We start from the raw sequence: 25,741 nt of genomic DNA on the forward strand, positions 1-25,741 counted from the left end.
AAAGCTGAGTCAAGTCTCTTTGATATCTGAGCCCTGCTTTAAAGCAGCAAATGGCTACTGCAGCTGGCATTCCCATATTTTCATCAGTTCCAAACTAAAGGTACTGCCTCCAAGTCAGTGAAACATGCTCAAGCTGATGTCAACTCAAGTAATCAGACCAACTGAAGGAATTCAGATTTCTGAATCTGTTCTTTCATTTGTGCTCTAGAATGACTACTTTTGGTGGATTTAATCCTCCATTCCTTGCTGATATGAGATCCTACTTGATAGGTTTCCAATGCTTTTTGACCTAGTGTTAAATTAATGCTGTGACCCTGAGCCATGACCTTTCTGTTGTCCTTAATGGAGGTATAGACCCTCTGGAAAGACCATGTAGTATAATCATTTCTTTGGGCATCCCTACATCCAACAGGCTGTGGTACTGCTAATTGCAAAGGCAAAACCATGTGCATCTTCTCACTGCATCAGCAGGGATTCTGGTGCCTCCACTACTTTGTTATCCCCAGAACGAACTGGGGCACATTGCACCTGCCCTGCCTCATCAGCACTGATGTTAACACCCAAAGCTGGATCATAAACATTTATCACCATATTCAATTGCCTAAAAACTGGTAGCTTTGCAGAAAAACAAAACATGCCTTTCATGAAAACAGGAGCCTGGAAATGATCCCTTATTCCTGGCAACATCCAGAACTAGAAAAATAAAAGATGACTGGCCTGTATATCCCTAATCCCACAAATATTTACACACACTCTCCAGTGCCTGTAGTGCACGTAGTCCCATTGAACCCAAGAGGACTACTCGTGGCCCTTCGTTCAGCACCAGGGTGAATTTCGCACATCCTGCAGCCTCTTCCCAGCAGTCAGCTATGCACCCCCGCTCCAGGATCCCTCCATCGGCGTGCCGCGCGTGAGGCACGCTGCTGCGGGGAGCCTGGAGACATCACACCCGCGAGGAATCCCCCGGGTGCCTGCACGGCCGTGGGGAGTGCAGAGCCAGGACCGTTCTCCTGCCGGGAGCATCACATCCCGCTTGAGATGCCCCGGTCCCTGACGGGTGCCCTGTAACTCCCGTCCCGGACTGCTCCCCAAGGGCATCCCGGGCTGCCCACGGCCCCGCAGCCCGGGAACCCCGCGGCCCCGCGGGACGCGGCGGACGGGGTGTGACACCCCCGGGGCGCGACACCCCCAGCCCCATCCTCCGGCGGGACCCCGAGCCCGCCCCCGCCGCCCGGCCCCGGCCGCGGCCCCTTCCCCGGGGCGGAGGGAGGGAGGCGGGGCCGGGCCCGGCTCCGCGGGGCCGGGCCGGGCTCCGCGGGGCTGGCGGCGAGAGCTGGGTGCCGGCGGCGTCCGAGCAGCGAGGCGAGCGGCAGCGGCCGGGGCTGCGCAGCAGGGCCCGCGGCGGGTCATGGCCCGGCAGTAGGCAGGGAGCGCTCCGCCGCCCGCCGCTCCCGGCGGCAGCCCCGCCGCGCCCCGACCGTCCTATGTGACCCGCCCCGGCGCCAAGATGAAAGGTAGGGACGGGAGCGGGGAGCGCTCCGCAGCCCGCACACGTGCACCGGGCACCGCGGGCAGCGCGGACCGGCGGCGGGCGGGAGCGCCGTGCGGGCACGGCCCCGGAGCGCGGACAGTCTCAGCAAGGGGACATTGCGGGCAGGGCGGTCTTGGGGACCGTGCCAGCGGGATGAGCCGAAGCCAGCAGCGTGCAGGCGGGACACTGTGCGGGCAGGTGGCGGGCAGGGCACGGGCGGCCGGTGCCGGGAGAGGCAGAGCGGGGGTCTGACCGCGAGCCCGGGATGCGGGTCTGCGCCGCCGCCGCGGCTCGGCGTGTGTCGGTCAGTCCCGGTCCGGGAGCGGGCTGTCCCTGCGTGAGTGTGTGAATGTGTGTGTCGCGGCATGTGTGCTCTCCTCCCGGCACGGTTTCTCTCGGCACCCAACTTTTATCTTCCCCCTCGCCCGTGCCCCGAGAAGAGGAGTTGTGCTTCTCCCTGGTTGATTTGTTTATTTTTTGCCAGCGTTTTGCGATGTTCTTGGTGCTGCTTCTAAACATCTGGCAGTGATTAGGTGCCAGTAGAAGCTTAACTGGCTTGTGAAATGTATTTGGCGTATTTCTCCTCTGCATCCACCGACTGGAAAATTTTTGGTCTTTACTTTGCATCTGTTCAAACTGAAACTTTGTTTCTTTTCCATTTTCTCTCTCTTCCTCCCTTCCTCCTCTTTTTGTTTTAAATGGGTGGAACATTTGACCCTGTCCTATATAGCTGTGACTGAGAGGTATCACATACTTTAAAATGAAATAAAGAAGCAGATTACCAAACTGCTACTCGGTAACCTAGTAAAGTTGTATCAGGGGTGCAAGAAAACCTTCTGTTTATGAAAATTGATAGCCTTACAGCAAAAGGGAGAGGCTTTACACACTGGGGAATACTTACAATGAAAACATCAAAGGACATCATGGAAAGTTTAGAAGTTAGTTGGGACGTTGTGAGCGTTGAATTCAGTTTTTCTTCAGAGGCAAAAATAAGCTTAAGGAAAAGACATACATATTAGAAAATTGCTTTTGGGCACCACTGTGCCTGTTCTTGGATTGCAGAGTTTTATTCCAGATGCCAGGAGGCCAGTAAACATCATGACAGTTACCCTGAGTTTCCAGAGTCTAGGACACCAAATGATGTGATTATTTATTCACTTGCCAGAGTAGCTGCCTGGAGGAAAAACTTTTGGGGGGCATTTATTTTGCAAGCCCACACACACACTATTTAAGTTACTTCTGACATTGTGGCGTGATGCCTCTCCAGGGCCATGCAACATATGACAAATAATGTATTTACAATGTTCTTTATTTGTAAGCTGCTCATGCCAAAAATTTTGTCATCAGCTTGTCATTATCAGCCTAAGTGTAAGGGCAGGAACAAACCAAAACAATGGGGATCTGATTGTAGATAGAACAAACCTGTTACCACTGAAAGCCTTCCATTCCGTTCTTTGGGGTTTTGGGGAGAGGTGGGATGCAAAGGACCAAGGATGGGAATGCGACTTGTGTCTGTCTCCTTCCATTCTGTTTCCACTGCTCTTTGGAAAGCAGAGCAGTGGTGTTCAAAGGGAGGATGTAATTCCTGCTCCTGGGAGCACTCGCTTGTGCCCCACACTCCATCAAGAGGGAGTGCTAGTCCTTACCATTTGGCTTCCCTAAGAGTGATCACAGCCATCTTGTTTCTTTCCCCCAGAGAGTTCCAGAAATCAGTAATAAAACATGCAAAGAAGAGCACTTGAATGACTGCGCTAATAGCAAAACAAAAGCATCAAACAAATCATCACATCAAGTGCTTTGCCAGTGTTAGAGCAGTCAGAGAGTCAAACCAAATTTTGACTCGGTGGTTTCCTTTTCTGGGTATGGACTTGGATTTTCATGTTTTCTCTTTAAACTTGATGGTAGTGATAATTGTAGGACTGTAGAACTTTGTATAGTTACACATTTTTCTCAATAAAAACAAAAAGATCTGTTGATTGCAGCTGTCTCTGTATCTACCCTCTCTAGAGAATGGAGGAATATCTAAATAATTACATCACTAAATATCTGTAAGGAATAAATTATATTTTCCATTGCTGGTATTTGTAATGTGTTATGTTTTAAATCAGTAAAACAAATTGAAGTTTATGTTCTATATGCTGGCAGTTTTATTTCCAGCAAACAACACTGAGCTCACAAACTTTGTCATATTTTTTAGCAATAATTCATGTGATTTATATAGGGATTTGTCTGCTTTAGGGTCAGATATATCTTTATCAAATGATACTTCTAAGTTATAGTTATTTATTGGGGTATGAAGGAGCACTCGTTGCCTGGGAAACAAGTGAAAACAGCTTCCTCATAGTCAAACACCACCACATGTTCAAAACCATTGGCCCTAATTTAAGACAGGGACAAGCATTGTTAAAACTGAGAGTTTCTTCCCATATAGCTGCTATGCATTTTGTAATTGCTACTTTAAACTCTACCTGTAATCACTACTGTCATGGCAGTGCTGGTGATAAGTATTTTCCTCTGAAATGTGGATACTGTTTGGATAACCACTTAATACTAATGCCCAAAATCAGGCAATGGCAAAGTCAAAGTGGTCATTTTGGGACTGTTGCTCCCAGGATGACAGAGAAGCTCTTAATTAGAGATGCTTAAAGTAGCTTAGCTGCTTCTTTTCATTCTTCTTCTTCCTCCTCCTCCCTCTCTGCCATCACAAGCACCTTGCTATGTACCACATGTATAGCGATGGTGCTGGAGGACAGATCATCTGGGATCCTGTGCTTGAGAGCTGGAATGCGACCAAATATTCTGTCTCGTGCTGTTCCTCTCATTCAACACAAGAGGATGCACGGGGCGGGGCGGGAGGGGGGAAACAGGTGTGGTCTTGGTCATGTTGCACTGGAGCAGTGAAGCCCTCGGTGCCTCGGGACCAGCCTGGCCTGAACCCCTGCCCTGCTCAGCCTCGACCCTTCGCCTCAGAGGCGCTCAGTGCACCGTGTGCAGGAGGGGACAGCACACCCAGCTCTCTTGGGACGTGCCAGTTAGCTGACCCCGAGTTTGCCTTACACAGTGAACACTTTAGCAGACAATTAATTAACATATCTGCCTCTATTGCTAAAATTGTCCCCTCTGTGGGACTTAGAGCATGGATGTAATTTGAAAATAATGCCTACAGTAGCAAAAGCTGACTGTTTATGCAAGTTCGCTTTTTTCTTGACTACCTTGAAACATTTTAAATAATCTATTTATATGGTTTCCTTCTTGACAGATTTTGTCTTTCTCTCAGTTTTGATGCCGCTGCTAATTTTAAAGAATAAAGGAATAAAAGTTATAATTTTGTAACACTGCAGAAAATACTCTCTCTCTCTCTCTCTTCTTTGTGTATACAAAATCAAATGAACAGTCATCTGCAAATAGGTCTTTCATGGATAGAAACTTCAAACCAAGAATTTTTTTAAAAATCCAGTCCGAGCATTTTGCAGAAGCCAGAAAGCATCTGAAAACCAAGGATTAGAAGTGGAGTGATCCAGTAACCTTTCCTTAGTCCACTTATAACAGAGCTTATATGAATATAGTGACATAAACATGAAACATATGCAGGAGGTCTGAGTGGTGTGTGTTGGACATGTCACAGGACCCTACAGCAGAAGTTCAAAGGCATGAGCAGTTATAATAAATGTGTGATAAAACACAGAACAAATCCTGAGCAACACTACTATACAGTCAGTGTGTGTCCTGAGTTGATTGGTAGCACAGAGGATTTTAAACATATGGATGAGAAAGATGCAAGTGTATGTCAAAGCATGTTCTTACTAATACAAAGGAAAACAGAGCTATGGAATTACAAGAGAAATCTGTTCTTGCACAGATAGAAATATTACTGTACAACTGCAAAGGATATTGAGCAGAATTAGCATATAAGCAATTTATGACAGGAACATTTTCAGTAAGAACTTGTAATTGTTTGTTATTGCTTCAATTCTACTTTTCCCAGTCACACAGGACTAAGAATAGCAACTGAGAATAGCACAGACAAACCTCCCTATGAAGAAGGGAGTTGTTTAAAATGTCCTTTTTCCTCCTACTTTGGATAATGTAGATTCATTTTAGACTGATTTTGCTACAGCTGAGGGCTGAACAGAGCCCTTTTTTTGTCACAACCACTAAACAGTTTACTTAGATCCACACTGAAAGACTGTTGTGCCCAGAGGTTCAGACACTTCTGCCTGCTAGGATAAGGAGGGAAAGGTAATCTTGCAGAGAGATAGAGCTGATCAGGCCTTGCAGAGATAAAACAGAGTAAAATAAAGAGAGCTGGGACAAATGTCAAGGATGAAAGCAGCTCAGTACTGCAAAGGATGCATACCCAGTTATCTTCAGCTTCACAAAACCTTCCTTATCCTGAGGTTCTCTATGTCAGAACAGAAAATCTCTCCTTCCAGCCCTCCCCCTTGGAAAGCAAAATAAAGACACTTTTTACAAGGCATGGAAAGTGAACCTGATCCTCCTCATAATGTGAGTGTGGTCTGTGTGAGTGAGGGAGCAACCTAAGATGAATTGTCTTTGGAGTTTGACCGCTTCCACCTAAAATTGCAATCCCCTCTGGTGCATAAATTTGAGGTGCAGACTGGGACATCACTGGGGAACAAAGTGAAAGAGTTATGGGAGGTAATGGAGACATGTGTTGTTAGGAATGTGTATGCCATTTTAATGCCTCTGTTAATTGCCTCCTCTGACATACAGACAGGGAGGCACGATTTTTCAGTGCACTAATGAGAACATATCTGTTTGCTCTTAAATCATTATTCTGAAATACGATATGATTTAAACTTTTAACTTCTAAGGTGGATCCTCCACACCACGCAGCTGCTCCTGACCCCAGTATGGTAATGTGGCACTTATGGACTAACAAGTTTTGTTCAAAACTCCCTATTTACTGTCTTCATCTTGTGCCTAAAAAGCAAAACTAGAGTGATTATTGTTATACCTCTAAATTTCACAATCTTCTGTCTTTTTGTGTGTGTTCCTAAAGTAAGTGCTCACATTTTTTGGGCACAGCAGTAGGGGAATAGATGAAGACCAGGACATTAAAGTGCACCCATTTGTCACGATTATTGGTTTTGTTTGTTTTATGCATGTGTTAAGTGATGGGAGACACTATCCAAGTAATAGGATAGTACCAAGGGAGGATCTCTGATCTAGGACATTGCCTCTTTCAGTCACTAAGATAAGCAGAAAAATTCCCAAATCAGCAGTCTCTGTTGGACAGAGCTGAGGAAAAGCCTCAGTTTTCTGCCAGAATCCAAGCTCAAACAACATTCCAAAGGATGCTTTGGGATGCAGGGAGGTGGTCTCTCTTCCAGGACTGCCTCAGCAGGACCTCCTCCATGGCTACCCTAAAGACCAGGTACTCTGCAAGTGCAGAATCCGTGTAATCCCTGTCCAAAGGAGTTTGCTGCGTGACAAGCCAGACAAAGGAAGGGTTGGCTAATATGGGCACCACACACTTGGCCAACAACAGTGACTGTTAGTGTGACATGTCAGCTTGGGATTCTCTCAATCAGGACGTGCTTTAAGTGGGGGGTAGGATTTTGTGAGGGAGGGCTTATCAAAATAGAGGCAGAGAGAGACTTGACTATGAAAAAGGCCCATAAGGAAAAAGTAGTGGAGAAAGGCAGAACAAGAGGACAAGTGAAATAAAGCATCTGTGAAGAGAGCTAGGAATGAGCAGCCCATTAGCACAAGCAGGAGACTGTCCAAAATAAAAGCTACAAAAACCAGTGGAAACCAATTAGACTGATGAAGTCATCAACATCTGAAGGCCACAGCTGCTTGCTGTGCTTCTGCTGGCTCCATTTCACCTCTAGGTCAGCAGTTTGAACGTAGACCCAGTTAATAGTGAGCAGAAATGCATATAAATCTGGTGGCAGCTCAAAAAGCTTTTGAAATGTGATATGAGAAAGATATTGGTGTCGCTGTTCTTGTCTGCTTGAACAGTTGTTAATATTACAGAAACCTCACAAGTGGACGAGTTTTGCCTTTCAGTGAAAGTGCTGAGAAGGAGAGAGCAGGCAGAAGCAGCTTTTTGACACTGCAAGCAGTCTCTCATGAGGGAGAGGCACTTGTTACACAGTTCTGAGTAGAGTTCTTCATCCATGCTGATGGGTTAAAGAGAGGAATACTGTGATTTTCAACTAATGGGCACAGCTTCTTTCCAAAAGGTACAAGTAAAAATCTCTCCTTGATAATATTAGAATAAGCTTTACAGAGTTTCACTGAGATATAGCTCTATTGTTCCCATTAGGAACTACAGGAAAGGCAGGAACTTAGGAAAGGCAGGGTTCTAACCATTAAAGCCCTTTGAAAGAGAGATTTATTTCAGAGGAAACCCTTACACTGGCTGTCATTTTTACTACAAATTAATCTTACAGTCTGAGTTCCTCGCCTGGTACTTAGGGGTAAGTTCTAGTGTACTGTAGTTTGAGTTTTCAGGGGGTTATAAAGGAACTTCTAAAATCTGAGGTGAAACTTGGCATGACAATTTTCAGCCCAGATGCCTCATTCTCTCCTGGAATAGATTTTCCCAGATTTTGAAATGCAATGTAGAATACTGGGTTTTTTTCTTTATTTAAGTCTTCAGACGAGGTCTTTAAACAAGGACTCTGTATCCATGTTTGCAGCCACCATATGACCCAGCATCTCTAATGGTTCTGAGGTCTTGTTTGCCTCTTTAGTTAATTAGGTTTAAATGGCTGAGCAAGGTGTACTGTTAAAAGGAGACAGCTGGACACGTACATTAGCAGCTTTCTTTAACACCTTCCATATGCCAACAATGACACCCATGAAAGGAAGGGGCTAAAATGGAAACAACTTCCCTAAAATCACCTTGCACCAAAGGCTCCTCTGATCTGGTGCTGTGGTTTTATGCCCTGTATTGTCTCAGGGGCAGATTTAGCATCCATTTTGGCTCCAGGCCAGCTCTTTCTTACTTGACCTCACAGTGACTCATAAGTGATCCATGATAAATTTATTTAAGGTTTAAGAACAAGAAATTAAACCGTTCTACTCCACAGATTTGCTTTGCCACTAGCAAATTAATCAAATGAGAGTCTAATTTGTTTTAGATTAAATGAATTCCCTCTGTTCGCTGTGCTAATCCCCAGCTGAACTGCCTTTTCATAATTCCCACTCCCTGGAAGCATTGTACTGTAACTTATTTAACTCTACAACTGTACTTACTAGAGGTGTTGCAGTAATAGCTTATAACTGGAGGGAAAGTGGAATTTGGCATTGGTACTCAATTGGGCATGGATATTGCCAAAAAATCTCAAAGGGGTTTCTTTTACTTTTTTGGACCAGAACTTTTACTTTGCACCAACTCCATAAAATATTTGATGTATTGCTGTTCAGCCTCAGTGAGACAGTGACTTGTAGCAGTTTGCTGTAAGCTCCCCATGACAATCTGTTCTAGCATCCAAGGAGGCTCTTGTAAACCAAATAAAACAGGAGATCTCCAGTGGCCCTTCCCCTATATGGTCAAATACAATTGGTTGCTCACATATGTTTCTGTTCTGCCCAAAGTTCACCTTTTTTATGGACCTTACTTCTGCCAGAGTTCTGTAAAAGTCAGTGGAATAAGAGACCAGCTTTTCATGTTTTTTCATCTTTCTTGTTCTGGATTTTGATTCACAGTTGAGTATCCTATAACTGAGTTAGGGCTGGTCTTCCCCCTTCTAAAGAGTTAATTCTTGTGACCTGGACATAACAAAAAATTCTACTTCATTGTCTGCTTCAAGGAGGAGTCTGCCCTTCATATATTTCACTTATGAAAATAAGCCTTGCCTGCATATTCATGCATGTGTATGTAACAGAAATACTGTGTTCATTTGTAACTGAGGACTGGATTTAAACTACAGAAACATATTTCTAACTTAAAGCTTTCACAATGTCCCACAAAACCCCCCTACACCAGTTACAGCCTCACTCAAGTGTGGGCACCGCTGATGTGAAAATGCAGAATTTCCATTTCTAAGATCAGTCACTGGTGCTCAAAGCTCATGAATTTCTGCCACAACAATTTCTGATATTGCCTTTAAAACCCTAAGTCATTAAAACATACTGGAGTTGTTCATAGTATTTGACTTCTTACTTGGTGTATATTTTCTTTACCTCTGTAATTCATAACAGATCACATTTTCATAGTTTTCACTGGAAAAGCTGTTACCTTTTAAATGAAAACTTAGGTTCTCCTGTATTTTGCTGATTTGAAGATATCAGGAAGCTTTGAGATTTTTGTAGAACTTGGGACAAAATTTTAACATTTCCAGCACTGAAACAGGGAGCTGAGGGTCAAGTTTCAGCTGCCTCCGGTGAGGACAATACTGCCCAACAAACATGGGAGGAGCAGGCTGGGTGCAAGGCTTTGCCTTGGGACTTAAATTTATAGTCTTGTTTGTCAACTTAATTTTTAATATTTCAAACATAGACTTCTTCTGAGGTAGGACTTTCAGCCCATCTTAGTCTCTTTTTCCAAAGTGCTGTAATTTCTGAATGTTTAGTCTAAACTTGCTTTATTAATTTCCTCCATCTTTTTTTTCTTAAACTTGTTACATTACAGTTAGTATTTTAAAGTACTATATTTGCACATGATTTCAGCAAAGTTGCAGTTGTGACTGAAAGAACATTGAGCTTTGTCTGTTAAATAATTTTTATAGACCTCCCCTAAAATTACATTGACTGCCCCTTGCAAGATAACTCACAGAGATGATGTTTGAGATTTTACTGATCAGGGAGACGAGTCACCACTTGACATAACTGTCCTTGCCCATCTCCACTTTGTTTCAAATATCACAAGTGCTCTTCAAAATTAGGAGGTGAATGAATAATTATAATGTATCCAAAGCTTAAGGAAAAAGCCGATCCGTAAAAAGAATAACATGCAGCACTGCAAATACTGAAAAGCATATATATATAAATTTGAAAGTATATGTGTGTATAGAAATGTATCATATGGACAAATATAAACATGTTACATATACCAAAATAGCCAAAGAAACAAAAATGTGATTAAAGCTGTAAAAGCCAATGCTGTTGGTCTAAGCATGAAAAACAAGAAAATTAGGGAAGGGGCTGTCAGCCTAGGAGGAAGGACTTGGAGATGAGGTGTGGGAAGAAGCTGCAGGATTTAAAGGTGGCCTGGCTGTATACATCAGATATGGACTGGATAAGCCAGGTTACACTCCTGAGAAACAAAGGAGGCAATTGTGTTGCAGCCTGATAGCAGGAGAGGGCAGGAAGCTAAGGTCTCTGGAGCTGTTATCTTATTTTGTGCAGCATTTTATCTTTCGTGCAAGAGGGGAAGATCTTTCCTGAGTAGCTCACTGCTGGGATGAGAAGCTGGTTGCTGACTGTTTATGGTTTATTAGTATTTGTCATGTTTAGCTGGGGGGCCTTGTCTTCAGATAACATTTGGGACAATTGTGAGGGTTTGTTTGGCTTGGTTTTTTTAAAGGTTTCTTTCTCTCTTCAAAACCAGGATGTGTTTGTTTTGCCTAAGGAGCACCCACTGGCTCTTCCACTTCTTAAATGCACATCTGAATTGGGGGTCTAGTTAAACATATGGACAGGAGCACTGCTGGCAGCAAACAAAATGTCTTACCTGGTGAAGAATATGATTTAGCTGTTTAATCAATCGTGCTGTCTGAGTAAAGGGTGATGTGCTGCAAAATGATGCATCTCATGGACTCTGCTGCTGCTTCAGGCAAAGTCTCTTCAGAGACTTCTGTCTGTGGCACCTCACAGGTCAGAAGGAAGAACAAGTCAGATTTCCTGCTGCAGACATGCACACAAATCGTTTGGGCTTTGTTCAGCCTGGATGCAGACTGTATCTTTGCCTTTGAATTCATCCCCCCAAAGCTCTGTGCTGTCCCAAGTTAGCTGTGGCACCAGTTAGCCCAATTTCGTTACGCAGAGCAGCCCAATCACGTGCAGTAAGTCTGTGGGCAAAAAAAAATCTAACTAAACACAGACTTCTCACTCCCTCACACGTGTTTATCTGCTTTGAGCTCACTTTTCCTCCATCAGTCATTAAATGTTCCCTCTGGGAAATACAGAGGCGGGAGAAGAACAGCCTGGGCTGTGCTGCCCTCCCAGCTGTTGATGCAGAGGCTGGTGCTGGTGACGAGGCAGAGCTTTGCCTTTCCTGGCTCAGCAGAACAAGGGATTGTCTGGGTGGAAGGAGGCTGAACACATGAACACAAACATATTCTTTTTTTTAAAAAGTCATGGGTGTATTTTTTTTTTGCTGATGCCAGCCTTTTCCTTTGCTGACGGAAGGAAATGGAGAGAAATTCAGCTTCTGACAAAATAACCTTGTGATTATTAGCATATTACTGCTTGCTTGCTGTAAAGATGAGAACAAAAGGCATGAAATCAAATGATAGAATATCCTGAGTTGGAAGGGACCCTCAAGGATCATCAAATCCAACTCCTGTCCCTGTGATGCACAGGCCAGCCCCAAGAATCACATCATGTATGTGAACACATTGTCCTACCACCTCTTGAACTCAGTGACCCCTTCCCTGGGGAGCCTGATAGTCTCCTAACAGCCAACCTAAACCTCCCCACAACTTCCCTTCTCTCGGTTCCTATCATCAGTGTTTGCCCCTCCACTTCCCCTCACGAGGAAGTTGTAGACTGTTGTGAGGTGTCCCCATTGTCTCCTCTTCTCCACGCTGAACAAACCAAGTGACTTCAGCCATTTCCCTCTAGACCTTCCACAATCTTCACCATCTCAGCTTTTATTTTTCTCATCCGAGTTTCTCAGTTCTGTTTCCCATGTTTTAGTGGATCTGACATTTTCAGGCCAAGCTGGTGTGCATGGGAAGTGGTGGATGGATGGACAACCATCCCCTCTGACTCCTGTGGCCCAGGCAAGCTTGATCAGGTGGCACGCTGGTGACAATTGTGGCTGTCATTGTGATGAGGGACATACCTGCTCTGATCTGCACTTAGCTGGCCAAGCAGGCCTCAGGATGGCTGCCAGGTGATAAATCTGCAGTTTGTGATCCAGAGGGATTCTCACTGGGGGAAAGGCTCGGAACTGCCTTCTGCACATGGAGACAGAGGTGGGATAGGAGCAGCAGAGGGGAAGAGCAGTAGCATGCCTAACAAACCAAGTAAACTTACATTGTTTGAACATGCACCTGTAAAAACTTCTCATCTTTTTCCAGTGGTAGTAGTGATAATCTGCTGCTGTGTCTTTCTTTCTCCAGACGACTTTGCGGAGGAGGAGGAGGTGCAGTCCTTCGGCTACAAGAGGTTTGGTAAGTGACCTTACCAAAAGCAGTCTTTCAGCTTGCTTTTGCATAGTGCTTAGGGTAAATCAAACACTTGCTATGAAAAACTTTCTCGCTGGCAGCATCAAACATACAGGTACAGTCCCATCCTCCACATCCAATGTCCTCCCAGAAGAAGGTGTGATGTTTAGGCGTGGTTTATTTTCTTGGCAAACATAAGGTTTCCGGAATAGTTCTTTCATTAGGAAATTGAAGCCCACACCTGAAGAGAAATGAATGTGCTGGCTGTGAAAAGGGGCTATGCCTCTTACATGTCCTCTGCCCAACTGGGCATTGCTTCAGCCTCCAGACTGATGTGCAGCAGGGTTTGTAGGTTTTCCCCAGAAACTTGCCTACTTTCATGGCATCTCCTGTAGGCATGGCTCAGTTGTACCAGCAGCTGAGCCATGACACAGGCTGTGCACTCCCCTCAAAGGAAAAGTATATGCTATGAATGCATTCTGATATCAAAAATTATTAAAATGAGGTTGCTCACTTTCTTTCTTCTTTCCTCTTTTTTTTTTTTTTTTTTTTTGTCTGTTCACCTAAAATGGCTTTTTCATGTGAGGGTAGTACCATGAATCTGTGCACAGGGGTTAGCAGCCTTCAAGGCCCCTGTTTTCAAGGCTCTTGTAATCTCTTTCTGTTGTGAAACAGCCTCTGCAGTCAACAGTTTCACCCAGGACAGGAGAATGCTTGTCCCTGTGGCAAGGGGAGGGTTACATGGCGGCCTCTGAGCTCCCACAGTGCCAGCTCTGTCTTGGCACAGCCAAAGGGGCTCATCACCAAAGCTGCTGGTGCCTTTTCACCTATAAGCCATCAGAATAGTTCACCTCAATTTTTCTGTCCTGGGAAAGTAGCTGCAGCAAGAGTCACTTTCAATGACCCCAGTTGGCAAGTGGATAGAAAAGGCAGACTGAAAATAAAAATGAAAAGTAAGTCAAAAATTCCTTCCATCCCAAAAGGAGCAGGGGGAGGCAGCATAAGGAGATGTGGAGTTTGGGAGGTGGGGATCACATTCGCATGACCTTTTCTACCCCCTGAACTACTCCACTGCTCCCTGCTGTTGAGCTTTATTTTGGATAGATCAGCCAACCACAGAGCCAGCATCTGTGGCTTGGAAAGTCCTCCATAAGGCTGCACACAGGGTTTTTTCCTTTTTTGTTTATTGTTTTCCTTTTGTTTGTTTCCTTTTTTTGTTGTTGTTATTGGTGTTGTTCTGCATTAAGCCCTGGAATAACAAAAAAGCACAAAAACTCTTGAGAAATAGGAAGAAATGCTAACTGTTCGCTTCTGTCACCCTCCAAATAAGTAAAAAATATTGCTATTCATTAGCAGCTATAAAAATAGGTTCCTTTGTTGTTTTCCTCTACCTGGCTATCCCTGGCCAGCACTCTTGCAGTGAACAAGATTTTAGGGAAGAGCAGGCACTCCATTATCCTTACTGTCCCAATAGTAAGTGCGCTGTTGTGACAGGATGGGATTTTTGCCTACTAGCTTGCTGACATTTCTTTCTTTCTTTCTTTCTTTCTTTTTCTTTCTTTCTTTCTTTCTTTCTTTCTTTCTTTCTTTCTTTCTTTCTTTCTTTCTTTCTTTCTCTCTCTTTCTTTCTCTCTCTTTCTCTCTTTCTTTCTCTCTTTCTCTCTTTCTTTCTCTCTTCCTTTCTCTCGTTCTTTCTCCTGAGTATTGTAATGATACCAAGGTGAGTTATTTCTCCCCTTAGAAATACAGAACATTTCCAGAAATGCTTGTGCTGTTGCACTCGGTGGGGCAGCATGGAGGGAGGAGAGGACTTACATCCTGGAAGTGGTAGGAGGAGATTTCACCGCAAGAGGAGGAGCCAGGGTAGTGCCACCCTTAGGAACCACCGACCCTAAATGCCTTATGCATCCGGAAAACAACATTGCTGTGGTCCAGAAGGTATCCCAAATATCTGCAGTACAGAAGAGCCTTGACTAAAGGGGGAATGGGATCATGAAGCCATAGCATTGACACTGGTGAGAGCTGTGTAATTCAGTAGGGTCCCAATCCAAGGAGCTACCTTTGTCCATACTATTTTGGAGCCCAAACTTCCTCCCATACCCTTCTCATCTTTCCCAGCATCATGGGGCAGCTCAGGGAGGAGCTAGGCTGGCCTGGTTTCTACACACCCCTGCACCAGCATACATGCTGTTTGATTGTAGGTGCTCATGCTTTTGTGTCCCTTAAAGGGTTTATTTCCCCTTCTTCAGAAAACCCGACTCAGTGAGTTCCCACCACTACAGTCTCTGCTGCATTTCCAGGCAGCCTCTGAGCAGCCTCTGGAGAGAGCAGGAGCCTCATACCTTCAGCAGTGCTGGCTGCTTCCTCATCTGGCACTGAGCTCCTCCAGACAGAAAGGTGACCTGCATGACTTTTAAAGACTCCAAACTCAGTGGACAGCTGGGTCAGCATTTCAAGTGAAGCACCAGAGGTTGCTCTTGGGGCCAAAATGCAGCTGAGCTCTTGCCTGACCAGTAGGAAATGTTATTCCTGCTGTCTTGGTGTTCCCTCTTGGCCCTGTGTCCTTCCTGGTAAAAGAAGACAATAAGGGGAAATCCCAAGGCAAGAACCAAGTTTTATTACACAAACCTTGATAAAGGGTAATTTTGAAAGGAGTGCTGTCTGTCTGCTGGCTGGCACTGTAGAAATGCCAGCACTGTTCCTGTTGGTGTGGGCAGGGATAAAAACCAGCAGTGGGGTTTTTGTTTCAGGAGTCATAGCACAAGAGCAGTTGTGTTAATGTATTGTGGTTGGAGAAGTCCCTGTATGCTCCATGGACATGAGACATGGTAGGTGGACCATGAGTCAAGTACCTTTGACTCCATCCTTTGGAATTGGGAGGTCTTGTTTGGGGCAAAACATGCTCTGAGGGGCAGGAGGCTAAAGTATAACTGGTTTAAAAAAACATGTCTAGCAGTCAGTCAGTCAGTCAGTCAGTCAGTCACTGCTGGCAGCTGGGAACATGTGTTGGTCAGCATTTGGCAGGCAAAGCCTTGACCAAGCTGCTTTCCTAGAGTTCAGCTGAGGAGTTTATTATTAGCTGCCTTGTTCCCAGAGCCTGTAGTTTGGTTCAAGGAAGGAAGAGAGCAGCAGAAGGAGGGAAGGAGGGAGACATTCTCCAGCAATTCTCATTTGGGGAAGAAGTTTTTGAAAAGAGGACTGAATACACACTGTCTTGTACCACTTCCCCTTTTTCTGAATCATTCTGTCCTTCCTTCTCAGATAAGTTAATTTCTGAGAATTTGTCAAGCTACTGTATTTTTTAGTCAATAGAACATTAACTGGTCACAGTGAGCCAAACATACTAAGCATAACACACTAACATATTAAAGAATAATGAATACAGATGCAGACAACTCCTAGGAAAATACACATCAGATTTTTTCTCCTTTGAGCTTGGGACAGATTTGCTGCAGGGGGTCAGTAAGGAAAACAGTCTTTCCAGCTCACTGATGCTGTTTACTTCTTTTCAATGAATGCTACAGATGTGCAGGGATGCTGCCAGAAGTTGCTCAGCTGCAATGCCTCCAGATTGCTGCACTGAAAAAGGGAGGAAGTGTGTTTCTTATTCCAGTTATTCATCTTCAATTCCATTTCTCAGGCTGTTTTAAAGTTATCTGCTCCAGATGGCAAGCTAAGCCTCTCCACTGGTTTTCCTCTACCAGATTGCCACCAGTATTAACTCTTTCATCAATCAGTGTCACTGGTTTGTACCACCTCATGCACAACTTACTTTGGAAAACAAAGGGCAGAACTTCCTTTCCAATATGAGACACTTTGGGGATGCTAAATCTCAAGCATTAGAACTAAGACTAGTTTCTAAATGGTAGACAGAAGGATGAGATCTCTTTCTGGCGGGGTTTGACTCTTTCCTCTGAGATTTGGGCTCTAGGCATCTCCACAGGCAAGGGAATTGAAGGGATCCAATGGACTCCAAGGTAGAAGATCTGATCTTCCTAACTCATGGCATTCTGAGGTAATAGATGTAGAATTCATTGTGCATTTTTTTTCTTTATGATAATGTTTAATATCTTCACTTTAATAAATAGAGTCTTTTAAGTAGAAATTTCCTGTTAAATTACTGATTGCATAATATGAAGCTACAGTACAATATGGAATTGCTGAAAGCAGAGAAGATGATCTTTGACCTGTTACAAAGCACACTTGTAGTGTTTTAGAAAACAGACTTCAAAAAAATGAGCTGAAAGCCCTGCTGATGAAGAGGAGCTTCCCATGAAATCAGAAGATAGGACCAGTACACTATAGATAAGTGGAAGACTAAACAGCTTGTGCAAGATAGTTACCCTTTGCCCCTGACAAGCACAGCCAGAATTACAGACTGTGAGCCTGCTCTCCACAGAAACACCCATCTTGGCCACCTCCATGCTCTAGATGGTGAGTCAGGATGCTCCTCACCGTCACCTCCCCTCCTTCCTGCTGAGCTGTCAGTAGGGGACAGTCTCTCATGTCCCCAGGGAGGTCCAGTGCACACCAAGCCACTGATCCTCCAACTTTCCCCGCACCCCATGGGTCAAGAGCTGCCAGGGAAGGGGAGAGAAAAATTACCAGGGGGCCCCCTCAAGGAAGGCAGGCACTTCTTTAGGTATCTTTTGTAGGGTATATAAGATATGACTGGGTTAGGATACCTCTTCCATGCAGTTACAACAGTCTAGCTCCTAAGCATGATTCCAGGTGTAAGAATAAAGTCTAAGAATTTGTGGACCAGGAATGGATGAATCATCCTGCCATGCAGTAATGAAAAAAAGCTGAAGGGGGAAAATCTGTTTAAAAACATATTTGTAAAATAGGTTGGTTTTTTTTTTTCCCTTGATGAGTGGCCTGGGAACAGCTGAACAAGATCCATTTACCTGTTTTCTTGCTGTGCACTTTTTATAGTATTTTGTACGGTAAAAAGTTATATATTCTTTCTTCACCTTTGATAACATATAACTAGGGAGTTTTAGGAGTGTACAACTGATAAAAGCGTTGCAAATGGGGTGCAGCAAAAATGAAAACTTTTAGATACAAAGCTTTTTCTGAGAAGGATTTTAAAAAATACAGGGGAGTTTGTGCCTATGAATAACTGTTCAAACATGATCAAAATTCATGGCTCAGAATTTTGTGATAGTTCAGGAACAGCATTTATTCATTAACAGTGCACAGATGGAATAATTTTAGTCCTTGTCTCCGAATAAATCCAGGCCATTGTTCATATCTCTAATAACAAGCACCAAAACAATGTCTGGCATCAGCCTGGTGGTTTGCTATATCCACACAATCCTTAAGCCCCTATGAAAAAAAGAAATTCTGAGCTTTAGGAATTTGTCGATTTTTCTTTATGGTTTGCAAACGACCAGTGAGGGATTTCAGGTGCCGCAACCACATACCTCCCTGGGCATTCTTTCACTTGTGTGCCTGCAGTGTGTAATCATATGGCTTAATAAAAAGTCACAGGGTCACTCACACTCACAAAGCCAGAGGAAAGTCAGGCACTGTTGCTTCCAGTTCACTGCTCTGGCCATATCTGACAGATGAGGATTTTGCCTGCGTGTGTCCTGGGGTATGAAATCCCCACTGAATGGCAGTGCCCGTGTGGCTGTTCATTTTAGGCCAAGAAATTTCATTTGAAATGACCCTTTTAATTGCCATGGCCAGTAAGGTGGAAGGGAGTCGAGCCTGCCCTCTCCTATGGTGAGCCCTGAGCAGCTGAGAGAATCCAGCACCCTCAGGGGTCCTGGGTTTGTGCTGGGGCTTCAATCCCAGCATCGGGGGCTGCATGGGGAGGGACCGCCTATGTACAATTTCTTTCTTTTCTTTTCCAGCAGATGCTCCCAATACTGGAGCAGTTGACAGGGAATTGAAGTCTCAATAAATAAATAAAGAATGCTGACATGTATTGCCACTGCAGAGGAATGTGCTCAGGAGCTGTCAAGGTGCCCCTGTGCCACCAGTGTGTGTCCCTCCTCTGTCAGTACCTTCTGCCTTTTGCAGTGTAATGGCACATGTGATAGATGGGATATCCAAACAACAAACTTGAAACCACCTGTCTTCATAAAGATAGAGAATAGTTGGTGGACACTGAGAAATCCATCAGTGTCAGGCAGTAATAGCAAGATCCAAAAAGTTATCAGGTCTATGTGCTCTGTGCTAACTAAGTCAGGAGCTGAAAAAGCCGAGACCTTCGGGTCTGTGGGTTTGAGGCTGCCCCATCCAACCTGTCCTGCTGTGCCTGGCTAAAGGCACTTCTAATCCAAGCCCATAAAGAGGCCTCTTAGCAGTGCCGTGGGGACTAAAGTCATTCCAGCTGTGTGTTGTTATGTAGGCAATCTATTTTCTCTTAGTTACGGGTTTTTCCTATTTAGTACAATTAAAATTCTTGACATGCTTCTTCATATATTGCATTCGCATGCTTGGAGCAATACCTGTTTGGTCAATCTCTGTCTTTTACAGGGGTGAATTGAAAGGCAGTGTGGTCACCATGATGTGTGAATTTTGCTCTGTCTTTTTCATTAGAGCTATAAAATAGGTGTGTGGGCTGAACAGCACGTTGTATTTACGAGAAGAATGAAAAACATTGGCTGCACTGTAAGCGACACCTGGGGATTTTGTTTTTATTTCCCTGTAAACTAGCTGGACAAGTAATGATGTTTGGTAACATCAGCTTGCTGCCAGAACACCTAGGCTGCATTTTGGGGTGTTCAGCTTTGTAGCAAAATTACCTGTGAAATTACTGTCTTGGAAAGAAACTGTGCACTATGTTTTCAGTGCTTGGTACCATTATGTTTCCATGCAAAGGAGTAAGTAACACAGGAAAACTGTGGCAGAAATTAAAACTTCAGATATGAAGCCATCACCAGATGGAAGGAAAAAATAATGGAAAATACACATTAGTGGATTCTCCCAGCATGGCCGTGGGATTGTAGAATGCACCAGCATTTCTCTTGAGCTCCTCTTAAGCTTTATTCCAAATACAAATCTGCATTTGTAGTCAGCTGCTACTACAGCCAGCTGAACTTTGCGCTTTCAAGTGCTCAAATGTCTGCAGTACCTTCTTCATAATGATTTTATCTGAAAGCGGCACAGGGACACTGGTCTTTCCATGAGAAAAGGGGTGCTGTATTCCCTTGAGGCTATTTTTTTGGATGAACCTAACAACACACACAAATTAAACACATTCCTGTCATGTGCTGCTTACTTTGATATCCTGGATTCTTTTTATTTCTTAGGAATTTCTTCAACCTGTACTGTAGCTCTGTGCATGGTTGGTGCCTGGTTTTCCATGCTCCTGTGGGAGCCACTGCTGGGAAGGTGTGAAACATAACCAGCTTCACCCAGACCTGATTGTGGGACCTGGACCTAGACCCAGACCTAAATATCTCTGCTGTCCTCTACCATCACACTCAGCAGCCCTGAGCCTGGCCAGTAACACTCTGGCAAGGTAACACTCTGAATGCAGCTACATCACATTGTTGTACTTGGCAAATTTCTTGATAATTTTCAGAGAGAAGATTTTCTGTCTGAAGATTGACTTCCATATGAAATCTGAATATAGGACTTAGGATAGGAGTCATATCATCTACTTTTAGGGATCTGTGGCAACTACCTCTTTGAAGACACCTGTCCTTAAAATAGCAATAGCAAGGAGAGGCCAGTGCTGCTGGAAAGGATTTCCGTGATGAACAAGAGGATCACCACACTTATCATTTTGAGTTACTACATAGATAATATTGTCAACTCCAGATCTCTGTAACATGTCTTATATAAAAGCTGGGGAAAGCCTAAAGGAGCCTGTGAGAGAGAGAGCAGTATAAGGGATAGCACAAATGAAGAACAGGGTGAGTATTTTAGGATGATTTGTCCTGTTGCAAACGCTAACAAGGAAACAGTATGCTGCTTTGCTAAGGCAAAACCAATCCAAATTCCACTGTTCTGCACTACAGAATATTAGCCAAAATAAAGCTTGGATTTAAATTTTACCCAGTCTCAATTAGCCTTCTGTATATGGTAAACCTTAGGTGAAGCAGCCAAGAGCCAAGAAATTTCCATTTGTCCTGTTCCAGCCTGGGTTAAGTGAGTGGGCTGAGACTCTGGAAAGCGGAGCGAGGTTGGGAGAGAGGCGTGAGTGGGAAGGAGTCTTGCTCGGTGCCCGGAGCCGGCACGGACAAGAGTTGTGCAGTAGGTGTGTGGAGAGGTTTGTGTCCTGCAGACACTCTTCAGCTCAGTCAGGAATGCATCTGGAAAATCCACCCACTCAGCCAGAGAGAGAGATTGATGCCTTAAATAAATAAGATGTGAATGTGGTTTTGTGATTCAGCTTGTGACTCTTAATAGAAGCAGCTGAACTTTCTGTAGTAGGTGGAGTGTGAGACCCAGGGATCCACTTTGCTTCAGCCCAACTGAGGCTTGTAAGGAGATTTTGTATTTGAAGTTATGTGCAGACATTCAGGCCTAGCATAGCAGGACTTTCTGTCTTCTCTGGCAGCTGTTTCATAATGCCACAAAGAGGCAGAGCAGAATTGTTTTCCTTTAAGGATATCTGGGCATGAGGGTCTGCTTAACAGGGCTTCACCGCATATTTTTCAAAACCTGAAATTTTAAATATTTGGAAAATGCTTATTGATTTGCATTACATAGCATGTGTCTGTGAGCTTGATTTTCAAGGTCTTGGTCAGGGAAGAGGGAGAATTCTGCCAAATTTTATATTTTTAATTAGTCCAGGAATGGACATGGAAGCTTTTACTTACCAGGCTTGTTATGATCAATATACCCTACATTTGGTAGTGCTCAATGGCAGAAAAAACCTTCCCTTTTGTGTTTTGTTAGTGGGTGAAGGTATGATTTCAGACCATCTGTGTATTTAGTGACAACCATTGCCTGAAAGATTCATTACATATATTTCTGCTTTATCATATGATAGGGGACAGTCTGGTTACAAGAAATAATAATACATAGAGCCAAAAGATATTTTTCTTCCTTCTTCATTGTTTCTGGAAGTTATTTGCTTCAGGTGGAAATCTGATGTATAATGCCCCACATAACTGGTGATTTCATTTTAAATCTAACCTCAAGTCTCAAGTTGGGAGTGGGAGAGATCTTGTCTTTAATTAAGACTGCACAGTCTGAAGCCAGTTAATCCAGACACACACTGTCCAGGTTTCAGCACAGCAGCTTGCACAGCTAGACTCACTTGTCCCCAGAAGTTACCACACGTCCCTTCTTGCATGCACAGATGTTTATATTTAAACCTGTGTGCCTTGTGTGAATACATCCAAGCTGGATTTGGCTCAGTGTGTAGGACTACCTAACAGCACAACATCAGAAACAGACTTGTAGGACTAGATTGCATGTAGGTTCCATCTGGAAATTTGTGCTCCAAACATTGTTTCCTAGGTCTGGAAAGCCAAAAATATGAGAGGTGGTTCTTGTGCTCAGTGTATTCCAAGGCCCCATTCATAAGAATTCTGGCTGCCTCAAACAAAGTAACTTGTCTCCTTAAGAAAACAGGTTTCTTCCTGTGTAAGGATACTACGTGTTTAACCTCTTTTGCAAATTTATAAAAATAATCATGTGCAGATTTCAGGTTTTTACAAAATTTCCTTACTCAAGGTGCCTTGCAGAAAGCAGCAGCATAGCTCGGTTTTAAGGGAAGGCAAATAAACCAACATCAAGTTATGCTCATTACACAGAAGCTGAAAAAACTTTCCAGAATATTGACAATTTTAATACTTATAGGGGTTTAAATAGTTAATCAAGGATAGCTAAAATTAGGAGAAAACTTGGGGGACTCAAAGTAATGAGTTTGGTATGTGTAAGGGTCTGAATCAACTGAAATACTGCAAGAGGAAGAAGAGGAATGAACATGTCTTCATTGTCTTTCTCTTGCCTCATCAAAGAGAACCCAAGTAAAGATCATTTTTCAGAGACCTGTCATTCAAGCCTTAGAGACCATCTCTGCTGGTCTCAGATCAGACCCATCCTTTCTGCAAGGTCCAAAGCAGCACATGAAGCCACATCTGTGAAAGATCTCTGTGCTTTGTGTGGTGTTCACAGCTCAAGCTCATCATGCTTCAGAAAACTGCAGGCTCTGTGGAGATGATGGTTTGTGGTGCCGTGGTCTGCTTTTGCTTTTTAAGAGGTAATAGGGGCAACGCAGAGGTGGCTCCTGTCCTTTCCATGTTTAGCTGCAAGTCTGTCCTTTATTCCCCCTGCCCATATCAGTTTGGTCTGGAGTAGTCCAGCAGAAGGTAGAAAGCTCATTTCAGTACTGAGCCCATCGAGAGGATGCAGGAGGGAAATTTGGTAGCTGCAGGAAATGCCTGCCCTTGTCAGAGGGCGATTGGCACCCCATAAACCCCGTAAACTTCACAGCTGCCTCTTGCTTCAGCAGGCCTTGACTCTGGGCCAGGAGCAGATGAGACTCAGCCTGAGTTTGAGCCCCTTTGCCCAGCATGTGACCACCGTGCGTGCTGACCCACAGGACGGGAGGGTGCTGGCAGGGGCCCACCTCTGCAGCAATAGCCACATCTGCTCCTCTGCTGCAGCTCTGACTCCTGAGAAACTCGTGCTCTTGGCAAGCTGCTGTGTGAAATACAACATGGTGAAGCTGTTTTTATTCTCAGTTGTCTTGCAAAAGGTTACTGTGAGTAGTTCTGTGCTTTAATAAAAAGAAATAGAGCTGTGTTCTTCAGAACAAGCCCTTTTTATTACAGCTGGTTTGAATAGCACTTGGCCTCTAATCGTGTCTCCAATGGAAAGAAGACCCCTTATGAAAGCCTTTCATTTACTACAAAGAATGAACTTTCCCATGCATCAAACCAGATTACCAAAACAAACCCACCAAATAAGCGAAAGAGCTAGCAAGAATTTGTATATGTCCAGTGGGTATTCAAGGTGACTTAGAAGACATTAAGTGGAAGTGTCTTTGTAAAAGGAAGCAGAACAGCTGACTGTGAAATTATAAAGCATTTTACGTCAAAGGAATACTTAGATCACTGTAGCCTTCTTCATTTTGAGCTTGGCGATTGTGCTGATGTGGCACTATAATAATTTACTTTATTTTTCTCCCTTCTGGGAGGTTTTTAAAACAATATTTTTAAAAGAAAAATAAATAATGCCTAATGTCTTTTCAGTTGTTCTTCTGGGAAGTCTTGTGGTGAGTTAAAAGAAAATACTTGGTGAAGCTGTGAATGGGAGACATTTCCAGGGTGGGTGTGTTTTGAGGTTTGTTTGGGTTTTTGTAATACTCTACCCCTATGTATTTTTTAGCAGTTTTCATAAGCTTTTAATACAGGGGAAACTAAATTAAGAAACTCTTCCTTATTCCATCAGTTTTGGGAGCTTTTCGGGACGATGTGTTATGGGACTATTACCCTCTTTGAAGTCCTGATGGAGGGAAGCCATGACACCGCCCTAGTCCTGCAACCTTCACTCAGGCAAATTCCCAGGAAGGGTTTTTTGGTGGTCACTTCTCTGTTCTTTTGCTGTCAGATCTGTATATGAAAAGGTTTCATAGCCTCCAGGTGACCATGTTTCACCTTTCAAGACTGCTGTTTCTAGAACGCCAGTGTTCCCAGAGGGAACCAAAGGTAGTATTGTGGTCATTATGATCTCATGAGAAATGTCCTCTTTTCCCCCAAACACCTTCAGTTTGGAGATTGCAAAGCTTGTTTTCCTGCTCCTGCGCTCTGAGCAACACTTCACATCACAGGTAGGACTTGTTCCTAAGCATCCTGCCTCAAAGTGAAAAAACATCACCTGAAATCAGATCAGTACTTGAGAGAATCAACCATGTGTTCATATAATCTCCTTTGAGCTTTTTAAAATAAAATACAGTCCTGCAGAGTTGACTGGTTTTATGAAAGACATCCCCTTTCCGATGGACACATTGCATCATCTCAGCCACCAAAACTATGCAGCTGAGGGCACGGCTGGTTTTTTGCTACTGGAATTACTAAAGCTGCATGAAGTCAGATGGGGTTTTCCTCCTGTCCTGTGCTGGAAGTGGAATGCTGAGAGCAAGAACAGGAGAGCCAGGCTCAAGATGACAGAGATGCTCTGTGGCTGTGGGGAGGCAAAGCCACACAGAGCTGGCAGGCAACAGCAGGGAGGGGGTCATCCCAAAACTCTGCCAAGGGACTCTGTTGTTGCAGTCTGGTTACTCTGATTTGACCACTGCTCAGCAGGGTTCATATTTCTGTGCCCATTCATAAAAAGCAATGTAAAGACCTTTGAACTTCTCTGACTGGTGCCTGTTGGGGCCATTCCTCTGCTGCCTTGATTTGCTTGAGCAGGCTTGACTTCACCAGAGCAGAGCATGCCACACAGGCACGTTTCAGGACAGGGTTAAAACCATCTGCAGTCTGGAAAACAGCAGGGTCCCCAGAGAGGGAGTTAAACCCAGGGAGTACTGATCTGTTTCCTGCCTTTGTTATGATTTCTGCCATGTAACCCAATCTCGCCCACCAGCCAGCCTGAGTGAGCCCAGCCAGCTGAGTCAGCAGGGCATGGGCTGCTGCTGCTCACCTCACACCAGCACAGCCAGCCTCCAAAATCCCTGGCAGGTTTTCAGGTTAATCCTGCCCCAAAATAGGTGGGTGCTTGCCACCTTCACCCCCAAGCATCAAACAGAGCAGAGAGGAGGTGGGCAGGGTGCGGGGGGTCTCCCTGGTCAGCTGCCACTGTGTGCCTGTCCAGAAGGGATATACAGGGCTATGAACCCAGATCACATACAGGTCCCAACACAGCCCTTTAGGAAAATCCCATAGAAAATGGGGATGGCATTTAAGACTCTTGGGTGGGGACTCTTCTTTGATGTCAACCTCCAAAATGTTTCAAAGACTTCATATTCTTAAAGAAAATAGAG

At 44.2% G+C, this 25,741-nt stretch overlaps 1 protein-coding gene across 1 annotated transcript in view; it reads left to right on the forward strand.

Annotated features, from left to right (window-relative positions):
* Positions 1-1,356: 1,356 nt before the first annotated feature.
* COLEC12 (collectin subfamily member 12) overlaps positions 1,357-25,741 on the forward strand; it is a 96,568-nt gene continuing 72,183 nt past the window's right edge. Inside the window, exons 1-2 of the mRNA XM_059858948.1 lie at positions 1,357-1,514; positions 12,796-12,846. Of these exons, the coding sequence (XP_059714931.1) occupies positions 1,508-1,514; positions 12,796-12,846 (58 nt within the window). The 5' untranslated portion in view covers positions 1,357-1,507. The remainder of the gene's footprint in view (positions 1,515-12,795; positions 12,847-25,741) is intronic.

This window comes from Haemorhous mexicanus, chromosome 1, assembly GCF_027477595.1.
Source record: "Haemorhous mexicanus isolate bHaeMex1 chromosome 1, bHaeMex1.pri, whole genome shotgun sequence".
Lineage (NCBI taxonomy): Eukaryota > Metazoa > Chordata > Aves > Passeriformes > Fringillidae > Haemorhous > Haemorhous mexicanus.